Raw genomic sequence first — 23,073 nt, forward strand, 5'->3', positions numbered from 1 at the left:
GTGTAACGCTTTATTTATTTTAGATCTGGTTCAGCTGTAGTTCAGACCTGGATGGTCTTCAATTCCTCCTCTCCTGTTCCCAGTGAAAATTTGGTCCTCAGCACAACCTACTCGCTTCTCAGTGCTCAATTCACAAACCTCTCTGACTCTGTAAAAGTGCTGAACTTCACCTACGAGAGTATGTTTTTTTTACTAATACATATTTCAGCTACAACCCTTCACACCATTGTCCTATCCTTATGAGAGCTAAAACATTCTTATGGACATTTGATTTGTTCCACAGAAATTTCAGACAGTTCCTATGCAGTCATCTTCACATTTAGCATCAGTAATATCAGCATGTCTAAGAACAGTGACCTCAGGAACGACACCTACGACCAAGTGGAGACCATCATCAATAAAGCTGTGAGTGTACATGACCAGGCACATATGAACATTCTAACAAATATCCAGAGATAGCATTGGATCCCATTGCAGCGTTTAATAAAAACAGTTGCAAAAATCAAAAAGTGTAAAAGTCAACACAGTAACCCCTGGGTTGTATGAGGCAGGGCAGACTCACAGTGGGGTAATCATCAAAGGTCAAAACACTAGGAAGCAGATGCAGACAAAGAAGCAGATCAAGATCATAAATCAGTAATCAAATATTAGGACACTAATGGGGGACTTAAAGGGTCAGGAACATCCATCCTACATATAAAACATGATGTCTATATTCTTCAATTGAAAACCAATGAAACGGTTTTTTATTTGTAATAGACAAAATGGTTACACAAACGGTACAATGGAATGTTCTTATATCTCACAGAAAAACTGATTAATTATCTTTCCTTCTCCAGCTAAACACACTTCTAAATGAACCTGGTGCAGAACCATTCGAACCCCAGAGCTCTTTCATCACGTAAGTTCACAGCAGTATTCATTTTTCCTCTGAAAATACCTTTTGGTAATTCTTATTGTAAAGTGAATTGTGTTGTGATGTTTGTGATTTCTTCTACTGGTAACAGGAGTTCAGGAAACCAGGTTAATGGTGATATGGATTACTACTTCCAAGATGGAGCCACCAAAACACCAGCAGCCTTCCAGAATGAGCTAACACCTGTGTAAGTGTCCTGATATCAATTTCACAAGTTTCTATTTAATCAATGTGTTCTCACACTCTGTGTTTAATATCTGATTATGAATGTATATTTAATAACACATCATTTCAACCATGTGTATGTAATGGAAAATGGAATTATCATCCGGATTGTGAAGAATAATCAGCATAAAGCTTTGTATATGCAAATTACAATGACGCTCTGTCTTTTCAGATCTGGTTCAGCTGTGGTTCAGACCAGGATGGTCTTCAATTCCTCCTCTCCTGTTCCCAGTGAGAGTTTGGTCCTCAGTGCGATCCAGACTCTTCTCAGTGCTCGCCTCACGAACCTCTCTGACTCTGTAAAAGTGCTGAACTTCACCTATGAGAGTATGTTTTCTTTACTAATACATATTACAACTTTTCACATCCTTGTCCTATCCATATTCGAGCTAAAACATTATTATGGACATTTGATTTGTTCCACAGACATTTCAGACACCTCCTATGCAGTCAACTTCACATTGAGCATCAGTAACATCAGCATGTCTAAGAACCCTGACCTCAGGAACGACACCTACACCCAAGTGGAGAACATCATCAATAACGCTGTGAGTGTACATGACCAGGCACATATGAACATTCTAACAAATATCCAGAGATAGCATTGGATCCCATTGCAGCGTTTAATAAAAACAGTTGCAAAAATCAAAAGTGTAAAAGTCAACACAGTAACCCCTGGGTTGTATGAGGCAGGGCAGACTCACAGTGGGGTAATCATCAAAGGTCAAAACACTAGGAAGCAGATGCAGACAAAGAAGCAGATCAAGATCATAAATCAGTAATCAAATATAGGACACTAATGGGGGACTTAAAGGGTCAGGAACATCCATCCTACATATAAAACATGATGTCTATATTCTTCAATTGAAAACCAATGAAACGGTTTTTATTTGTAATAGACAAAATGGTTACACAAACGGTACAATGGAATGTTCTTATATCTCACAGAAAAACTGATTAATTATCTTTCCTTCTCCAGCTAAACACGCTTCTAAATGAACCTGGTGCAGAAGCATTTGAACCCCAGAGCTCTTTCTTCACGTAAGCTCACAGCAGTATTAATTTTTCCTCTGAAAATACCTTTTGGTAATTCTTACTGTAAAGTGAATTGTATTGAGATGTTTGTGATTTCTTCTACTGGTAATAGGAGTTCAGGAAACCAGATTAATGGTGATATGGAGTACTACTTCCAAGATGAAGACACCAAAACACCAGCAGCCTTCCTGAATGAGCTTAAATCACAGAGCTTACCTATGTAAGTGTCCTGATATTAAAATCACAAGTTTCTATTTAATTAATGTGTTCTCACACACTGTGTTTAATAACTGATTATTAATGTATATTTAATAACACATCATTTCAACCATGTGTATGTAATTTAGAATTACATTTTCATTCGGATTGTGAAGAATAATCAGCATAAAGCTTTGTATATGCAAATTACAATGACGCTCTGTCTTTTCAGATCTGGTTCAGCTGTGGTTCAGACCAGGATGGTCTTCAATTCCTCCTCTCCTGTTCCCAGTGAGAGTTTGGTCCTCAGTGCGATCCAGACTCTTCTCAGTGCTCGCCTCACGAACCTCTCTGACTCTGTAAAAGTGCTGAACTTCACCTACGAGAGTATGTTTTCTTTACTAATACATATTACAGCTACAACTCTTCACATCATTGTCCTATCCGTATGAGAGCTAAAACATTCTCATGGACATTTGATTTGTTCCACAGAAATTTCAGACACCTCCTATGCAGTCAACTTCACATTGAGCATCAGTAACATCAGCATGTCTAAGAACCCTGACCTCAGGAACGACACCTACACCCAAGTGGAGAACATCATCAATAACGCTGTGAGTGTACATGACCAGGCACATATGAACATTCTAACAAATATCCAGAGATAGCATTGGATCCCATTGCAGCGTTTAATAAAAACAGTTGCAAAAATCAAAAAGTGTAAAAGTCAACACAGTAACCCCTGGGTTGTATGAGGCAGGGCAGACTCACAGTGGGGTAATCATCAAAGGTCAAAACACTAGGAAGCAGATGCAGACAAAGAAGCAGATCAAGATCATAAATCAGTAATCAAATATAGGACACTAATGGGGGACTTAAAGGGTCAGGAACATCCATCCTACATATAAAACATGATGTCTATATTCTTCAATTGAAAACCAATGAAACGGTTTTTATTTGTAATAGACAAAATGGTTACACAAACGGTACAATGGAATGTTCTTATATCTCACAGAAAAACTGATTAATTATCTTTCCTTCTCCAGCTAAACACACTTCTAAATGAACCTGGTGCAGAACCATTCGAACCCCAGAGCTCTTTCATCACGTAAGTTCACAGCAGTATTCATTTTTCCTCTGAAAATACCTTTTGGTAATTCTTATTGTAAAGTGAATTGTGTTGTTATTTTTGTGATTTCCTCTACTGGTAACAGGAGTTCAGGAAACCAGGTTAATGGTGATATGGATTACTACTTCAAAGATGGAGCCACCAAAACACCAGCAGCCTTCCAGAATGAGCTAACACCTGTGTAAGTGTCCTGATATCAATTTCACGAGTTTCTATTTAATCAATGTGTTCTCACACTCTGTGTTTAATATCTGATTATGAATGTATATTTAATAACACATCATTTCAACCATGTGTATGTAATGGAAAATGGAATTATCATCTGGATTGTGAAGAATAATCAGCATAAAGCTTTGTATATGCAAATTACGATGACGCTCTGTCTTTTCAGATCTGGTTCAGCTGTGGTTCAGACCAGGATGGTCTTCAATTCCTCCTCTCCTGTTCCCAGTGAGAGATTAGTCCTCAGTGCGATCCAGACTCTTCTCAGTGCTCGCCTCACGAACCTCTCTGACTCTGTAAAAGTGCTGAACTTCACCTACGAGAGTATGTTTTCTTTACTAATACATATTACAGCTACAACTCTTCACATCATTGTCCTATCCGTATGAGAGCTAAAACATTCTCATGGACATTTGATTTGTTCCACAGACATTTCAGACACCTCCTATGCAGTCAACTTCACATTGAGCATCAGTAACATCAGCATGTCTAAGAACCCTGACCTCAGGAACGACACCTACACCCAAGTGGAGAACATCATCAATAACGCTGTGAGTGTACATGACCAGGCACATATGAACATTCTAACAAATATCCAGAGATAGCATTGGATCCCATTGCAGCGTTTAATAAAAACAGTTGCAAAAATCAAAAAGTGTAAAAGTCAACACAGTAACCCCTGGGTTGTATGAGGCAGGGCAGACTCACAGTGGGGTAATCATCAAAGGTCAAAACACTAGGAAGCAGATGCAGACAAAGAAGCAGATCAAGATCATAAATCAGTAATCAAATATAGGACACTAATGGGGGACTTAAAGGGTCAGGAACATCCATCCTACATATAAAACATGATGTCTATATTCTTCAATTGAAAACCAATGAAACGGTTTTTATTTGTAATAGACAAAATGGTTACACAAACGGTACAATGGAATGTTCTTATATCTCACAGAAAAACTGATTAATTATCTTTCCTTCTCCAGCTAAACACACTTCTAAATGAACCTGGTGCAGAACCATTCGAACCCCAGAGCTCTTTCATCACGTAAGTTCACAGCAGTATTCATTTTTCCTCTGAAAATACCTTTTGGTAATTCTTATTGTAAAGTGAATTGTGTTGTGATGTTTGTGATTTCTTCTACTGGTAACAGGAGTTCAGGAAACCAGGTTAATGGTGATATGGATTACTACTTCCAAGATGGAGCCACCAAAACACCAGCAGCCTTCCAGAATGAGCTAACACCTGTGTAAGTGTCCTGATATCAATTTCACAAGTTTCTATTTAATCAATGTGTTCTCACACTCTGTGTTTAATATCTGATTATGAATGTATATTTAATAACACATCATTTCAACCATGTGTATGTAATGGAAAATGGAATTATCATCCGGATTGTGAAGAATAATCAGCATAAAGCTTTGTATATGCAAATTACAATGACGCTCTGTCTTTTCAGATCTGGTTCAGCTGTGGTTCAGACCAGGATGGTCTTCAATTCCTCCTCTCCTGTTCCCAGTGAGAGTTTGGTCCTCAGTGCGATCCAGACTCTTCTCAGTGCTCGCCTCACGAACCTCTCTGACTCTGTAAAAGTGCTGAACTTCACCTATGAGAGTATGTTTTCTTTACTAATACATATTACAACTTTTCACATCCTTGTCCTATCCATATTCGAGCTAAAACATTATTATGGACATTTGATTTGTTCCACAGACATTTCAGACACCTCCTATGCAGTCAACTTCACATTGAGCATCAGTAACATCAGCATGTCTAAGAACCCTGACCTCAGGAACGACACCTACACCCAAGTGGAGAACATCATCAATAACGCTGTGAGTGTACATGACCAGGCACATATGAACATTCTAACAAATATCCAGAGATAGCATTGGATCCCATTGCAGCGTTTAATAAAAACAGTTGCAAAAATCAAAAAGTGTAAAAGTCAACACAGTAACCCCTGGGTTGTATGAGGCAGGGCAGACTCACAGTGGGGTAATCATCAAAGGTCAAAACACTAGGAAGCAGATGCAGACAAAGAAGCAGATCAAGATCATAAATCAGTAATCAAATATAGGACACTAATGGGGGACTTAAAGGGTCAGGAACATCCATCCTACATATAAAACATGATGTCTATATTCTTCAATTGAAAACCAATGAAACGGTTTTTATTTGTAATAGACAAAATGGTTACACAAACGGTACAATGGAATGTTCTTATATCTCACAGAAAAACTGATTAATTATCTTTCCTTCTCCAGCTAAACACACTTCTAAATGAACCTGGTGCAGAACCATTCGAACCCCAGAGCTCTTTCATCACGTAAGTTCACAGCAGTATTCATTTTTCCTCTGAAAATACCTTTTGGTAATTCTTATTGTAAAGTGAATTGTGTTGTGATGTTTGTGATTTCTTCTACTGGTAACAGGAGTTCAGGAAACCAGGTTAATGGTGATATGGATTACTACTTCCAAGATGGAGCCACCAAAACACCAGCAGCCTTCCAGAATGAGCTAACACCTGTGTAAGTGTCCTGATATCAATTTCACAAGTTTCTATTTAATCAATGTGTTCTCACACTCTGTGTTTAATATCTGATTATGAATGTATATTTAATAACACATCATTTCAACCATGTGTATGTAATGGAAAATGGAATTATCATCCGGATTGTGAAGAATAATCAGCATAAAGCTTTGTATATGCAAATTACAATGACGCTCTGTCTTTTCAGATCTGGTTCAGCTGTGGTTCAGACCAGGATGGTCTTCAATTCCTCCTCTCCTGTTCCCAGTGAGAGTTTGGTCCTCAGTGCGATCCAGACTCTTCTCAGTGCTCGCCTCACGAACCTCTCTGACTCTGTAAAAGTGCTGAACTTCACCTACGAGAGTATGTTTTCTTTACTAATACATATTACAGCTACAACTCTTCACATCATTGTCCTATCCGTATGAGAGCTAAAACATTCTCATGGACATTTGATTTGTTCCACAGACATTTCAGACACCTCCTATGCAGTCAACTTCACATTGAGCATCAGTAACATCAGCATGTCTAAGAACCCTGACCTCAGGAACGACACCTACACCCAAGTGGAGAACATCATCAATAACGCTGTGAGTGTACATGACCAGGCACATATGAACATTCTAACAAATATCCAGAGATAGCATTGGATCCCATTGCAGCGTTTAATAAAAACAGTTGCAAAAATCAAAAAGTGTAAAAGTCAACACAGTAACCCCTGGGTTGTATGAGGCAGGGCAGACTCACAGTGGGGTAATCATCAAAGGTCAAAACACTAGGAAGCAGATGCAGACAAAGAAGCAGATCAAGATCATAAATCAGTAATCAAATATAGGACACTAATGGGGGACTTAAAGGGTCAGGAACATCCATCCTACATATAAAACATGATGTCTATATTCTTCAATTGAAAACCAATGAAACGGTTTTTATTTGTAATAGACAAAATGGTTACACAAACGGTACAATGGAATGTTCTTATATCTCACAGAAAAACTGATTAATTATCTTTCCTTCTCCAGCTAAACACACTTCTAAATGAACCTGGTGCAGAACCATTCGAACCCCAGAGCTCTTTCATCACGTAAGTTCACAGCAGTATTCATTTTTCCTCTGAAAATACCTTTTGGTAATTCTTATTGTAAAGTGAATTGTGTTGTTATTTTTGTGATTTCCTCTACTGGTAACAGGAGTTCAGGAAACCAGGTTAATGGTGATATGGATTACTACTTCAAAGATGGAGCCACCAAAACACCAGCAGCCTTCCAGAATGAGCTAACACCTGTGTAAGTGTCCTGATATCAATTTCACGAGTTTCTATTTAATCAATGTGTTCTCACACTCTGTGTTTAATATCTGATTATGAATGTATATTTAATAACACATCATTTCAACCATGTGTATGTAATGGAAAATGGAATTATCATCTGGATTGTGAAGAATAATCAGCATAAAGCTTTGTATATGCAAATTACGATGACGCTCTGTCTTTTCAGATCTGGTTCAGCTGTGGTTCAGACCAGGATGGTCTTCAATTCCTCCTCTCCTGTTCCCAGTGAGAGATTAGTCCTCAGTGCGATCCAGACTCTTCTCAGTGCTCGCCTCACGAACCTCTCTGACTCTGTAAAAGTGCTGAACTTCACCTACGAGAGTATGTTTTCTTTACTAATACATATTACAGCTACAACTCTTCACATCATTGTCCTATCCGTATGAGAGCTAAAACATTCTCATGGACATTTGATTTGTTCCACAGACATTTCAGACACCTCCTATGCAGTCAACTTCACATTGAGCATCAGTAACATCAGCATGTCTAAGAACCCTGACCTCAGGAACGACACCTACACCCAAGTGGAGAACATCATCAATAACGCTGTGAGTGTACATGACCAGGCACATATGAACATTCTAACAAATATCCAGAGATAGCATTGGATCCCATTGCAGCGTTTAATAAAAACAGTTGCAAAAATCAAAAAGTGTAAAAGTCAACACAGTAACCCCTGGGTTGTATGAGGCAGGGCAGACTCACAGTGGGGTAATCATCAAAGGTCAAAACACTAGGAAGCAGATGCAGACAAAGAAGCAGATCAAGATCATAAATCAGTAATCAAATATAGGACACTAATGGGGGACTTAAAGGGTCAGGAACATCCATCCTACATATAAAACATGATGTCTATATTCTTCAATTGAAAACCAATGAAACGGTTTTTATTTGTAATAGACAAAATGGTTACACAAACGGTACAATGGAATGTTCTTATATCTCACAGAAAAACTGATTAATTATCTTTCCTTCTCCAGCTAAACACACTTCTAAATGAACCTGGTGCAGAACCATTCGAACCCCAGAGCTCTTTCATCACGTAAGTTCACAGCAGTATTCATTTTTCCTCTGAAAATACCTTTTGGTAATTCTTATTGTAAAGTGAATTGTGTTGTGATGTTTGTGATTTCTTCTACTGGTAACAGGAGTTCAGGAAACCAGGTTAATGGTGATATGGATTACTACTTCCAAGATGGAGCCACCAAAACACCAGCAGCCTTCCAGAATGAGCTAACACCTGTGTAAGTGTCCTGATATCAATTTCACAAGTTTCTATTTAATCAATGTGTTCTCACACTCTGTGTTTAATATCTGATTATGAATGTATATTTAATAACACATCATTTCAACCATGTGTATGTAATGGAAAATGGAATTATCATCCGGATTGTGAAGAATAATCAGCATAAAGCTTTGTATATGCAAATTACAATGACGCTCTGTCTTTTCAGATCTGGTTCAGCTGTGGTTCAGACCAGGATGGTCTTCAATTCCTCCTCTCCTGTTCCCAGTGAGAGTTTGGTCCTCAGTGCGATCCAGACTCTTCTCAGTGCTCGCCTCACGAACCTCTCTGACTCTGTAAAAGTGCTGAACTTCACCTATGAGAGTATGTTTTCTTTACTAATACATATTACAACTTTTCACATCCTTGTCCTATCCATATTCGAGCTAAAACATTATTATGGACATTTGATTTGTTCCACAGACATTTCAGACACCTCCTATGCAGTCAACTTCACATTGAGCATCAGTAACATCAGCATGTCTAAGAACCCTGACCTCAGGAACGACACCTACACCCAAGTGGAGAACATCATCAATAACGCTGTGAGTGTACATGACCAGGCACATATGAACATTCTAACAAATTTCCAGAGATAGCATTGGATCCCATTGCAGCGTTTAATAAAAACAGTTGCAAAAATCAAAAAGTGTAAAAGTCAACACAGTAACCCCTGGGTTGTATGAGGCAGGGCAGACTCACAGTGGGGTAATCATCAAAGGTCAAAACACTAGGAAGCAGATGCAGACAAAGAAGCAGATCAAGATCATAAATCAGTAATCAAATATAGGACACTAATGGGGGACTTAAAGGGTCAGGAACATCCATCCTACATATAAAACATGATGTCTATATTCTTCAATTGAAAACCAATGAAACGGTTTTTATTTGTAATAGACAAAATGGTTACACAAACGGTACAATGGAATGTTCTTATATCTCACAGAAAAACTGATTAATTATCTTTCCTTCTCCAGCTAAACACACTTCTAAATGAACCTGGTGCAGAACCATTCGAACCCCAGAGCTCTTTCATCACGTAAGTTCACAGCAGTATTCATTTTTCCTCTGAAAATACCTTTTGGTAATTCTTATTGTAAAGTGAATTGTGTTGTGATGTTTGTGATTTCTTCTACTGGTAACAGGAGTTCAGGAAACCAGGTTAATGGTGATATGGATTACTACTTCCAAGATGGAGCCACCAAAACACCAGCAGCCTTCCAGAATGAGCTAACACCTGTGTAAGTGACCTGATATCAATTTCACAAGTTTCTATTTAATCAATGTGTTCTCACACTCTGTGTTTAATATCTGATTATGAATGTATATTTAATAACACATCATTTCAACCATGTGTATGTAATGGAAAATGGAATTATCATCCGGATTGTGAAGAATAATCAGCATAAAGCTTTGTATATGCAAATTACAATGACGCTCTGTCTTTTCAGATCTGGTTCAGCTGTGGTTCAGACCAGGATGGTCTTCAATTCCTCCTCTCCTGTTCCCAGTGAGAGTTTGGTCCTCAGTGCGATCCAGACTCTTCTCAGTGCTCGCCTCACGAACCTCTCTGACTCTGTAAAAGTGCTGAACTTCACCTACGAGAGTATGTTTTCTTTACTAATACATATTACAGCTACAACTCTTCACATCATTGTCCTATCCGTATGAGAGCTAAAACATTCTCATGGACATTTGATTTGTTCCACAGACATTTCAGACACCTCCTATGCAGTCAACTTCACATTGAGCATCAGTAACATCAGCATGTCTAAGAACCCTGACCTCAGGAACGACACCTACACCCAAGTGGAGAACATCATCAATAACGCTGTGAGTGTACATGACCAGGCACATATGAACATTCTAACAAATATCCAGAGATAGCATTGGATCCCATTGCAGCGTTTAATAAAAACAGTTGCAAAAATCAAAAAGTGTAAAAGTCAACACAGTAACCCCTGGGTTGTATGAGGCAGGGCAGACTCACAGTGGGGTAATCATCAAAGGTCAAAACACTAGGAAGCAGATGCAGACAAAGAAGCAGATCAAGATCATAAATCAGTAATCAAATATAGGACACTAATGGGGGACTTAAAGGGTCAGGAACATCCATCCTACATATAAAACATGATGTCTATATTCTTCAATTGAAAACCAATGAAACGGTTTTTATTTGTAATAGACAAAATGGTTACACAAACGGTACAATGGAATGTTCTTATATCTCACAGAAAAACTGATTAATTATCTTTCCTTCTCCAGCTAAACACACTTCTAAATGAACCTGGTGCAGAACCATTCGAACCCCAGAGCTCTTTCATCACGTAAGTTCACAGCAGTATTCATTTTTCCTCTGAAAATACCTTTTGGTAATTCTTATTGTAAAGTGAATTGTGTTGTGATGTTTGTGATTTCTTCTACTGGTAACAGGAGTTCAGGAAACCAGGTTAATGGTGATATGGATTACTACTTCCAAGATGGAGCCACCAAAACACCAGCAGCCTTCCAGAATGAGCTAACACCTGTGTAAGTGTCCTGATATCAATTTCACAAGTTTCTATTTAATCAATGTGTTCTCACACTCTGTGTTTAATATCTGATTATGAATGTATATTTAATAACACATCATTTCAACCATGTGTATGTAATGGAAAATGGAATTATCATCCGGATTGTGAAGAATAATCAGCATAAAGCTTTGTATATGCAAATTACAATGACGCTCTGTCTTTTCAGATCTGGTTCAGCTGTGGTTCAGACCAGGATGGTCTTCAATTCCTCCTCTCCTGTTCCCAGTGAGAGTTTGGTCCTCAGTGCGATCCAGACTCTTCTCAGTGCTCGCCTCACGAACCTCTCTGACTCTGTAAAAGTGCTGAACTTCACCTACGAGAGTATGTTTTCTTTACTAATACATATTACAGCTACAACTCTTCACATCATTGTCCTATCCGTATGAGAGCTAAAACATTCTCATGGACATTTGATTTGTTCCACAGACATTTCAGACACCTCCTATGCAGTCAACTTCACATTGAGCATCAGTAACATCAGCATGTCTAAGAACCCTGACCTCAGGAACGACACCTACACCCAAGTGGAGAACATCATCAATAACGCTGTGAGTGTACATGACCAGGCACATATGAACATTCTAACAAATATCCAGAGATAGCATTGGATCCCATTGCAGCGTTTAATAAAAACAGTTGCAAAAATCAAAAAGTGTAAAAGTCAACACAGTAACCCCTGGGTTGTATGAGGCAGGGCAGACTCACAGTGGGGTAATCATCAAAGGTCAAAACACTAGGAAGCAGATGCAGACAAAGAAGCAGATCAAGATCATAAATCAGTAATCAAATATAGGACACTAATGGGGGACTTAAAGGGTCAGGAACATCCATCCTACATATAAAACATGATGTCTATATTCTTCAATTGAAAACCAATGAAACGGTTTTTATTTGTAATAGACAAAATGGTTACACAAACGGTACAATGGAATGTTCTTATATCTCACAGAAAAACTGATTAATTATCTTTCCTTCTCCAGCTAAACACACTTCTAAATGAACCTGGTGCAGAACCATTCGAACCCCAGAGCTCTTTCATCACGTAAGTTCACAGCAGTATTCATTTTTCCTCTGAAAATACCTTTTGGTAATTCTTATTGTAAAGTGAATTGTGTTGTTATTTTTGTGATTTCCTCTACTGGTAACAGGAGTTCAGGAAACCAGGTTAATGGTGATATGGATTACTACTTCAAAGATGGAGCCACCAAAACACCAGCAGCCTTCCAGAATGAGCTAACACCTGTGTAAGTGTCCTGATATCAATTTCACGAGTTTCTATTTAATCAATGTGTTCTCACACTCTGTGTTTAATATCTGATTATGAATGTATATTTAATAACACATCATTTCAACCATGTGTATGTAATGGAAAATGGAATTATCATCTGGATTGTGAAGAATAATCAGCATAAAGCTTTGTATATGCAAATTACGATGACGCTCTGTCTTTTCAGATCTGGTTCAGCTGTGGTTCAGACCAGGATGGTCTTCAATTCCTCCTCTCCTGTTCCCAGTGAGAGATTAGTCCTCAGTGCGATCCAGACTCTTCTCAGTGCTCGCCTCACGAACCTCTCTGACTCTGTAAAAGTGCTGAACTTCACCTACGAGAGTATGTTTTCTTTACTAATACATATTACAGCTACAACTCTTCACATCATTGTCCTATCCGTATGAGAGCTAAAACATTCTCATGGACATTTGATTTGTTCCACAGACATTTCAGACACCTCCTATGCAGTCAACTTCACATTGAGCATCAGTAACATCAGCATGTCTAAGAACCCTGACCTCAGGAACGACACCTACACCCAAGTGGAGAACATCATCAATAACGCTGTGAGTGTACATGACCAGGCACATATGAACATTCTAACAAATATCCAGAGATAGCATTGGATCCCATTGCAGCGTTTAATAAAAACAGTTGCAAAAATCAAAAAGTGTAAAAGTCAACACAGTAACCCCTGGGTTGTATGAGGCAGGGCAGACTCACAGTGGGGTAATCATCAAAGGTCAAAACACTAGGAAGCAGATGCAGACAAAGAAGCAGATCAAGATCATAAATCAGTAATCAAATATAGGACACTAATGGGGGACTTAAAGGGTCAGGAACATCCATCCTACATATAAAACATGATGTCTATATTCTTCAATTGAAAACCAATGAAACGGTTTTTATTTGTAATAGACAAAATGGTTACACAAACGGTACAATGGAATGTTCTTATATCTCACAGAAAAACTGATTAATTATCTTTCCTTCTCCAGCTAAACACACTTCTAAATGAACCTGGTGCAGAACCATTCGAACCCCAGAGCTCTTTCATCACGTAAGTTCACAGCAGTATTCATTTTTCCTCTGAAAATACCTTTTGGTAATTCTTATTGTAAAGTGAATTGTGTTGTGATGTTTGTGATTTCTTCTACTGGTAACAGGAGTTCAGGAAACCAGGTTAATGGTGATATGGATTACTACTTCCAAGATGGAGCCACCAAAACACCAGCAGCCTTCCAGAATGAGCTAACACCTGTGTAAGTGACCTGATATCAATTTCACAAGTTTCTATTTAATCAATGTGTTCTCACACTCTGTGTTTAATATCTGATTATGAATGTATATTTAATAACACATCATTTCAACCATGTGTATGTAATGGAAAATGGAATTATCATCCGGATTGTGAAGAATAATCAGCATAAAGCTTTGTATATGCAAATTACAATGACGCTCTGTCTTTTCAGATCTGGTTCAGCTGTGGTTCAGACCAGGATGGTCTTCAATTCCTCCTCTCCTGTTCCCAGTGAGAGTTTGGTCCTCAGTGCGATCCAGACTCTTCTCAGTGCTCGCCTCACGAACCTCTCTGACTCTGTAAAAGTGCTGAACTTCACCTACGAGAGTATGTTTTCTTTACTAATACATATTACAGCTACAACTCTTCACATCATTGTCCTATCCGTATGAGAGCTAAAACATTCTCATGGACATTTGATTTGTTCCACAGACATTTCAGACACCTCCTATGCAGTCAACTTCACATTGAGCATCAGTAACATCAGCATGTCTAAGAACCCTGACCTCAGGAACGACACCTACACCCAAGTGGAGAACATCATCAATAACGCTGTGAGTGTACATGACCAGGCACATATGAACATTCTAACAAATATCCAGAGATAGCATTGGATCCCATTGCAGCGTTTAATAAAAACAGTTGCAAAAATCAAAAAGTGTAAAAGTCAACACAGTAACCCCTGGGTTGTATGAGGCAGGGCAGACTCACAGTGGGGTAATCATCAAAGGTCAAAACACTAGGAAGCAGATGCAGACAAAGAAGCAGATCAAGATCATAAATCAGTAATCAAATATAGGACACTAATGGGGGACTTAAAGGGTCAGGAACATCCATCCTACATATAAAACATGATGTCTATATTCTTCAATTGAAAACCAATGAAACGGTTTTTATTTGTAATAGACAAAATGGTTACACAAACGGTACAATGGAATGTTCTTATATCTCACAGAAAAACTGATTAATTATCTTTCCTTCTCCAGCTAAACACACTTCTAAATGAACCTGGTGCAGAACCATTCGAACCCCAGAGCTCTTTCATCACGTAAGTTCACAGCAGTATTCATTTTTCCTCTGAAAATACCTTTTGGTAATTCTTATTGTAAAGTGAATTGTGTTGTGATGTTTGTGATTTCTTCTACTGGTAACAGGAGTTCAGGAAACCAGGTTAATGGTGATATGGATTACTACTTCCAAGATGGAGCCACCAAAACACCAGCAGCCTTCCAGAATGAGCTAACACCTGTGTAAGTGTCCTGATATCAATTTCACAAGTTTCTATTTAATCAATGTGTTCTCACACTCTGTGTTTAATATCTGATTATGAATGTATATTTAATAACACATCATTTCAACCATGTGTATGTAATGGAAAATGGAATTATCATCCGGATTGTGAAGAATAATCAGCATAAAGCTTTGTATATGCAAATTACAATGACGCTCTGTCTTTTCAGATCTGGTTCAGCTGTGGTTCAGACCAGGATGGTCTTCAATTCCTCCTCTCCTGTTCCCAGTGAGAGTTTGGTCCTCAGTGCGATCCAGACTCTTCTCAGTGCTCGCCTCACGAACCTCTCTGACTCTGTAAAAGTGCTGAACTTCACCTACGAGAGTATGTTTTCTTTACTAATACATATTACAGCTACAACTCTTCACATCATTGTCCTATCCGTATGAGAGCTAAAACATTCTCATGGACATTTGATTTGTTCCACAGACATTTCAGACACCTCCTATGCAGTCAACTTCACATTGAGCATCAGTAACATCAGCATGTCTAAGAACCCTGACCTCAGGAACGACACCTACACCCAAGTGGAGAACATCATCAATAACGCTGTGAGTGTACATGACCAGGCACATATGAACATTCTAACAAATATCCAGAGATAGCATTGGATCCCATTGCAGCGTTTAATAAAAACAGTTGCAAAAATCAAAAAGTGTAAAAGTCAACACAGTAACCCCTGGGTTGTATGAGGCAGGGCAGACTCACAGTGGGGTAATCATCAAAGGTCAAAACACTAGGAAGCAGATGCAGACAAAGAAGCAGATCAAGATCATAAATCAGTAATCAAATATAGGACACTAATGGGGGACTTAAAGGGTCAGGAACATCCATCCTACATATAAAACATGATGTCTATATTCTTCAATTGAAAACCAATGAAACGGTTTTTATTTGTAATAGACAAAATGGTTACACAAACGGTACAATGGAATGTTCTTATATCTCACAGAAAAACTGATTAATTATCTTTCCTTCTCCAGCTAAACACACTTCTAAATGAACCTGGTGCAGAACCATTCGAACCCCAGAGCTCTTTCATCACGTAAGTTCACAGCAGTATTCATTTTTCCTCTGAAAATACCTTTTGGTAATTCTTATTGTAAAGTGAATTGTGTTGTGATGTTTGTGATTTCCTCTACTGGTAACAGGAGTTCAGGAAACCAGGTTAATGGTGATATGGATTACTACTTCCAAGATGGAGCCACCAAAACACCAGCAGCCTTCCAGAATGAGCTAACACCTGTGTAAGTGTCTTGATATTTATTTCACAAGTCTGTTTCAAAAATTTTTAATCTGTGTGTTCTCAAACCATGAGATGAATGTCATGGAGTTAAAATTCATGATAGATTTTGTTATTTAGATTTTTACTCAATGTTCATTATCCCTTATTTACTTTATTCTTTTAATGAGTGGCTCACTCTTCTTCTTTATCTCCTTATTCTTGATTTCTTTCATTAATTATTTTGTATTTTTTCCTCCTACTTCAGATTGGGGAATGTCCTGATACGTATTCGTCTAGTTTTTAAGAACTTGACCAGAGTACCTAGTGAGGCTGATGTTCTCAATGCTGCTAATGCTCTGCTGGACTCAAAGATCAGAAGAGCACGAGCTCTTGTAACACAAAAACTGAGTGATCCTGTGAGCATACAGAATGTCGTCTATGAAAGTGAGTCTTGAAATTGTAATGAAAAATGTTTTAAATATAATGTATTTTCTCTGAAGGTCTCATTTATAATTTTGTTATATTCCTTTCAGAAATTGGAAACAACTCCTACATTATAAGCTTTGCATTTCAAATCAGCAATGTGACCATCTTCAAAGACTTTCAGCTGAGGAACGAAACATATGTTTTAATTCAAAACACCATCAACAGCCTGGTAAGTGTAAGCCATTGTTCTCTGTCCCAGAATTACTTTACACAGTAAAATAAGATTTACTTTGACTATGTTCATGTAAACCTTATTTTTACCCCCTTTTATTAGCTGAACACTATTCTGAATGTGAAAGATGCTCCTGCATTTGTCTTTCCACAAGCAAACTACACGTAAGTGCCTTCTTTTCACAAGTTTCTCTGAATACACCTTATATTTACTGACATCTACTTAATATCATTGCACCTTTCTGCATATTGAAATCACCTCAATATACCACATCCCCTTCACAAACATATAAACTTGTACCTGACTACAACAGGTACACCACTTACAATACCACCTACCCAGGAGCAGTGACGTCTCCGTGGTTAAGGCTGTGTTTACTGATCCGAACCAGTTCCTTAACTTTAAACTCAACTCTCTCGAGTAGAAATGAATGCGTAATTGCTTTAGCATGTTTACTTGGGTCCTGGCAAGATACATACACTAACATTGTTAGCCAGATTTCTAGACAGGAGAGCAGCACCTCTTTAACAGACCAGGTCTACTAAAAAGTGCTCTAAGGAACCTGATCCTATTTGCTGGACAGCACTTACACAACCTTCCACTCAGCAACATTCTCCTGCAATACATTTTGTCACCACACCATGCAGCGGTGGCACCAGAGTATACTTCTGACTGAGATAAAATTAGATATTGTTGATTCCTGATTGGTGAATCCACACATCACTAACAACATACATAATGACTGTAGTGACTATATTTTCAACTTGCTTTGATGTTGTGATTTGATGATTAGTGTCCCTTTGATTTGGTTTTCAACTATCCAGTTGAACACCACCCCTCTTGTGAAGAATCAGAGTCTGATCCTCCACTAATCAGTATGAATTGGATTAAAATCTATAAAGCTAGGAAGCAGTGTTGCGTCTAATACTGGAACAAAGCCAGGAATGAAAACAATAGTAAAACTGGGGAACCTTTTAAATACCACATGCCTTTAATACCACAATAGACAGCTGTGATTTGTACAGAAGAGACTACAAAGACCATCAGAGCAGCTATGTCTATAGAGGCATGAATCCCCACAACAATGTAGAGTAGGATTTGTACAGTTTATTCTGGAAGATTCCATCACTGACCAGAGGAGCTTTTTCAGTGAGAGACAGTTCAGTGTAAATAGTTCTTTGTCAAAGCCATGGGACAAAGGACACCATACATAACATACATCGGAACTGAATACAGACTCTTTTAAAACCGTTTTCTTTTCCTCCAGGTTTAATGGTACAGCAATTGAGGCTAATTCCGAATACATCTTCGTGGAAGGTGAAACCAAGTGGACACCAAGTGGATTTCTTTCTGCAATACTCAACATTAGTGGTTTGTCGACCTTCACCACTCCTGCTGCTCAAACCAATCCCCCTGTCCTGGGGCCCACAGTGCAAGCACACAGCAACACCACCACCACTGGAGGAAATTCTGCATGGATCCTGGGAATCATTATCCCCTGCAGTATAGTCATTATTCTCATACCATGCTGGATTCTACTCTGTGTAAGTGTCACCAAAATCTCTTCTAAACCCTAAATTTAGGGTAATATTTGGCATGAGATATACTCTGTATTCAGAGTATATCCCATGATCAGTTACATGTACTGAATAAGTTATTTTTATTTATTTATTTAATTACAGCAACAACTGAATAGTTAATCAGAATCTCTCCTCTAATCCCCCTTGTGTCTCTTGTTTCTCTCTGTCTCATTCAGTGTCTGCTGTGTGGTTGCTGTGCTGGTTTAAGGAGACGCTACAACAGAAGACGGTCCTACAATGTCCAATACACAACACGAAATGGACTCTTTTAAAAACAGTTAGAGTGTAAAATAATTTCACGAAAATATTATTTGCAACTCCATTAGACTATATTTTATTATATAGTTTATTTTTTAATCTGTTTCATTATATAGTTTATTTTTTATTTGTTTACCTATTTAATTATTTCATCCATTTAATTCTATCTTATTTAATCTTTATACATAATTAATTTTATTTCAACTACATACATAAAAATGAAGCTACATATGGTCTATTAAAGTGAATTATTAAACAGGATAATGTATATATTCTTTCCAAACTAATGTTCAGTTATGTTGTAATTTAACTTATTTATTAATTTAACTTATTTATTAAAGCTATTTATAATAAAGTTTGTCAAATATTGCTTGCTCAATTGAGATTAATCCACACAATTAAAATCTGTATCCTGTGTTTATATTTTTCTGTAAAGCTGCCGAGACAGACCGTTGTAAAAAGCACTATACAAATATAATTGAATTGAAATATCTGTGAATGTCTTGTGTTTCACCCCGATTATGTTTGTCATTTAAACAACTCGTATATCTTTGCACATCGTGTAGTATTGCATGTATTCTCCTTACCAAGCAGTTGTACCTTGTTTCTCATTTTTGATTCATGTGTATTGACTTTGTTTCTCGTTTCCTGTTCTGGATTATAGCCTTGCCCAGTTTACAGTGCATCCGGAAAGTATTCACAGTGCTTCACTTTTCCCACATTTTGTTATGTTACAGCCTTATTCCAAAATGGATTAAATTCATTATTTTCCTCAAGATTCTACAAACAATACCCCATAATGACAACGTGAAAGAAGTTTGTTTGAAACTTTTGCAAATTTATTAAAAATAAAAAACAAAAAAGCACATGTACATAAGTATTCACAGCCTTTGCCATGACACTCAAAATTGAGCTCAGGTGCATCCTGTTTCCACTGATCATCCTTGAGATGTTTCTACAATTTGATTGGAGTCCACCTGTGGTAAATTCAGTTGATTGGACATGATTTGGAAAGGCACACACCTATATAAGGTCCCACAGTTAACGATGCATGTCAGAGCACAAACCAAGCCATGAAGTCCAAGGAATTGTCTGTAGACCTCCGAGACAGGATTGTATCGAGGCACAGATCTGGGGAAGGGTAGAGAAACATTTCTGCAGCATTGAAGGTCCCACTCTATCATCCGTAAATGGAAGAAGTTTGGAACCACCAGGACTCTTCCTAGAGCTGGCTGCTCGGAAAAAATTGAAAAATCGGGGGAAAAGGGCCTTAGTCAGGGAGGTGACCAAAAACCCGATGGTCACTCTGACAGAGCTCCAGCATGTCTCTGTGGAGAGAGGAGAACCTTCAAGAAGAACAACCGTCTCTGCAGCACTCCACCAATAAGGCCTGTATGGTAGAGCGGCCAGACGGAAGCCACTCCTCACTAAAAGGCACATGACAGCCCACCTGGAGTTTGCCAAAAGGCACCTGAAGGACCCTCAGACCAAGACCAAGACAAAGATTGAGCTCTTTGGCCAGAATGGCAAGCGTCATGTCTGGAGGAAACTAGGCACCACTCATCACCTGGCAAATACCATCCCTACAGTGAAGCATGGTGGTGGAAGCATCATGCTGTGGGGATGTTTTTCATCGACAGGAACTGGGAGACTGGTCAGGATTGCGGGAAAGATGAATTCAGCAATGTACAGAGACATCCTTGATGAAATCCTGCTCCAGAGCGCTCTGGACCTCAGACTGGGGCGAAGGTTCATCTTCCAACAGGACAACAACCCTAAGCACACAGCCAAGATAACAAAGGCGTGGCTACAGGACAACTCTGTGAATGTCCTTGAGTGGCCCAGCCAGAGCCCAGACTTGAACCCGATTGAACATCTCTGCAGAGATCTGAAATTGGCTGTGCACCGACGCTCCCCATCCAACCTGATGGAGCTTGAGAGGTCCTGCAAAGAAGAATGGGAGAAACTGCCCCAAAATAGGTGTGCCAAGCTTGTAGCATCATACTCAAAAAGACTTGGGCTGTAATTGGTGCCAAAGGTGCTTCAACAAAGTATTGAGCAAAAGGTGTGAATATTTATGTACATGTGCTTTTTTTGTTTTTTATTTTTAATATATTTGCAAAGATTTCAAACAAACTTCTTTCACATTGTCATTATTGGGTATTGTTTGTAGAATTTTGAGGAAAATATTGAATTTAACCCATTTTGGAATAAAGCTGTAACATAACAAAATGTGGGAAAAGTGAAGCGCTGTGAATACTTTCCGGATGCACTATACAGCCGGATTTTTTTTCCTTTTTTGCAGAGAAAGGAACCGTTTTGCTTTTCAAGTACTCGGTCCCGGGTGACAACCTTTGGGGCAGTGCTACTGAGAGCGTAGCTTTTAACGAGGGTGACTGGAAAAAGTTCAGAAAATGGTGCAAGGATCTTGACTACTTTGTTAGTATGGACTTCTTTTCCCTGGATGCGTACATCCTGACTAATCAGAACAAAAGACATCTGTTTAAATAATTAGGTCATAGCTAATCAGTTATTACCAGTAGTAAAATTTAAATCCGATTCCAGTGCAATCCCACGCGCGCACACATATTGTATTCATACTTTCCCATGTATTGTATTCATACATAGTATGGTGTATTCCCATGCATATCCCCTGTTTAGGCTGTTATTTGCTTTCCTGAGTTACGCCTACATCAAAAGGTTAATGATCATTATTGTCACATGCTCTTTCCTATAGCTTTCCGGTGCAATTCCACACAACCACACATGCATACGACCCTGTCTATTAAAGCACACACACATCCAACCAAAATTATGTCACACACACACATCCAACCAAAATTATGACACACACACATCCAACCAAAATTATGTCACACACACAGATCCCAACCAAAATTATGACACACACACACATCCAACCAAAATTATGTCACACACACACATCCAACCAAAATTATGACACACACACACACACACATACTCACTCACATCCAACCAAAATTATGACACACACCTCCAACCAAAAATATGTCACACACACATCCAGCCAAAAATATGTCACACACACACATCCAACCAAAATTATGACACACACACATCCAACCAAAATTATGTCACACACACAGATCCCAACCAAAATTATGACACACACACACATCCAACCAAAATTATGTCACACACACACATCCAACCAAAATTATGACACACACACACACACACATACTCACTCACATCCAACCAAAATTATGACACACACCTCCAACCAAAAATATGTCACACACACATCCAGCCAAAAATATGTCACACACACATCCAACCAAAAATATGTCACACACACAGATCCCAACCAAAATTATGACACACACACATCCAACCAAATATTTGTTACACACACACACCACTCACACACACACATCCAACCAAAAATATCACACACACACACACACACACACACACACACACACACATACACACACACATGTTCTTTCACATAAAATGTATTCATACATAGTTTGGCCATATGCATTCCACACACACATACACACACACTTTTTTCACATTATTTAAAAGGAATTTAAGTGTTATGTACTTATTTACCATAATTATGAACACAAGTTAAGTTGACAATCATTTTTCATTAGAACTCCAATTAGATTTTCTCCAGTAGAATACAGTCTTTTAAACCAGGAAAAATTACTAATTTTAAGTTGTATAACAATAGTAACTAAAATCCGGTGTGATTTACACTACAAATATCATACCTAACATCTCTGCAGGATTTATAGACATAAAAGCACTGAATGAAATGAACAATATAGACAAAAAAGAAACACTCTGCGTCTACTACTTTTATCCCTCTCATAGAACTATCCACAGTCCAAAGGCTGCTAATTCTGCTCAAAGAGCAAACTGACTACAATGGAGCTAGAAGGTTATATGTCTGAATAACAAAAGCTAAAAAAACCCAATAAAACATATCAATACATGAAATTAGATAACACAATGTAGTTGATGTTTACACGAATAAGCAGAAATGTAATCATG

General features: G+C 38.3%; 2 protein-coding genes across 2 annotated transcripts; both read left to right on the top strand.

Moving 5' to 3' along the window:
• The first annotated feature begins 339 nt into the window (after window positions 1-339).
• On the top strand, window positions 340-13,980 carry LOC128605761 (uncharacterized). Its single transcript, XM_053621475.1, has 37 exons — window positions 340-405; window positions 840-901; window positions 1,008-1,103; window positions 1,314-1,468; window positions 1,568-1,689; window positions 2,121-2,182; window positions 2,289-2,396; window positions 2,607-2,761; window positions 2,867-2,988; window positions 3,421-3,482; window positions 3,589-3,684; window positions 4,877-4,972; window positions 5,183-5,337; window positions 5,437-5,558; window positions 5,991-6,052; window positions 6,159-6,254; window positions 6,465-6,619; window positions 6,725-6,846; window positions 7,279-7,340; window positions 7,447-7,542; window positions 8,735-8,830; window positions 9,041-9,195; window positions 9,295-9,416; window positions 9,849-9,910; window positions 10,017-10,112; window positions 10,323-10,477; window positions 10,583-10,704; window positions 11,137-11,198; window positions 11,305-11,400; window positions 11,611-11,765; window positions 11,871-11,992; window positions 12,425-12,486; window positions 12,593-12,688; window positions 12,899-13,053; window positions 13,159-13,280; window positions 13,713-13,774; window positions 13,881-13,980. Exons 1-37 carry the CDS (start codon window positions 340-342, stop codon window positions 13,978-13,980), a joined length of 3,912 nt encoding a protein of 1,303 aa, XP_053477450.1.
• Window positions 13,981-15,196: 1,216 nt separating this feature from the next.
• On the top strand, window positions 15,197-19,617 carry LOC128605763 (uncharacterized). Its single transcript, XM_053621476.1, has 7 exons — window positions 15,197-15,264; window positions 16,457-16,552; window positions 16,796-16,974; window positions 17,064-17,185; window positions 17,291-17,352; window positions 18,456-18,732; window positions 18,945-19,617. The coding sequence occupies exons 1-7, from the start codon at window positions 15,197-15,199 to the stop codon at window positions 19,038-19,040; spliced, it is 900 nt and encodes a 299-aa protein (XP_053477451.1). The 3' UTR covers window positions 19,041-19,617.
• Window positions 19,618-23,073: the final 3,456 nt, after the last annotated feature.

The sequence above is a fragment of the Ictalurus furcatus genome, chromosome 3, assembly GCF_023375685.1.
Source record: "Ictalurus furcatus strain D&B chromosome 3, Billie_1.0, whole genome shotgun sequence".
In the NCBI taxonomy this organism is placed as follows: domain Eukaryota; kingdom Metazoa; phylum Chordata; class Actinopteri; order Siluriformes; family Ictaluridae; genus Ictalurus; species Ictalurus furcatus.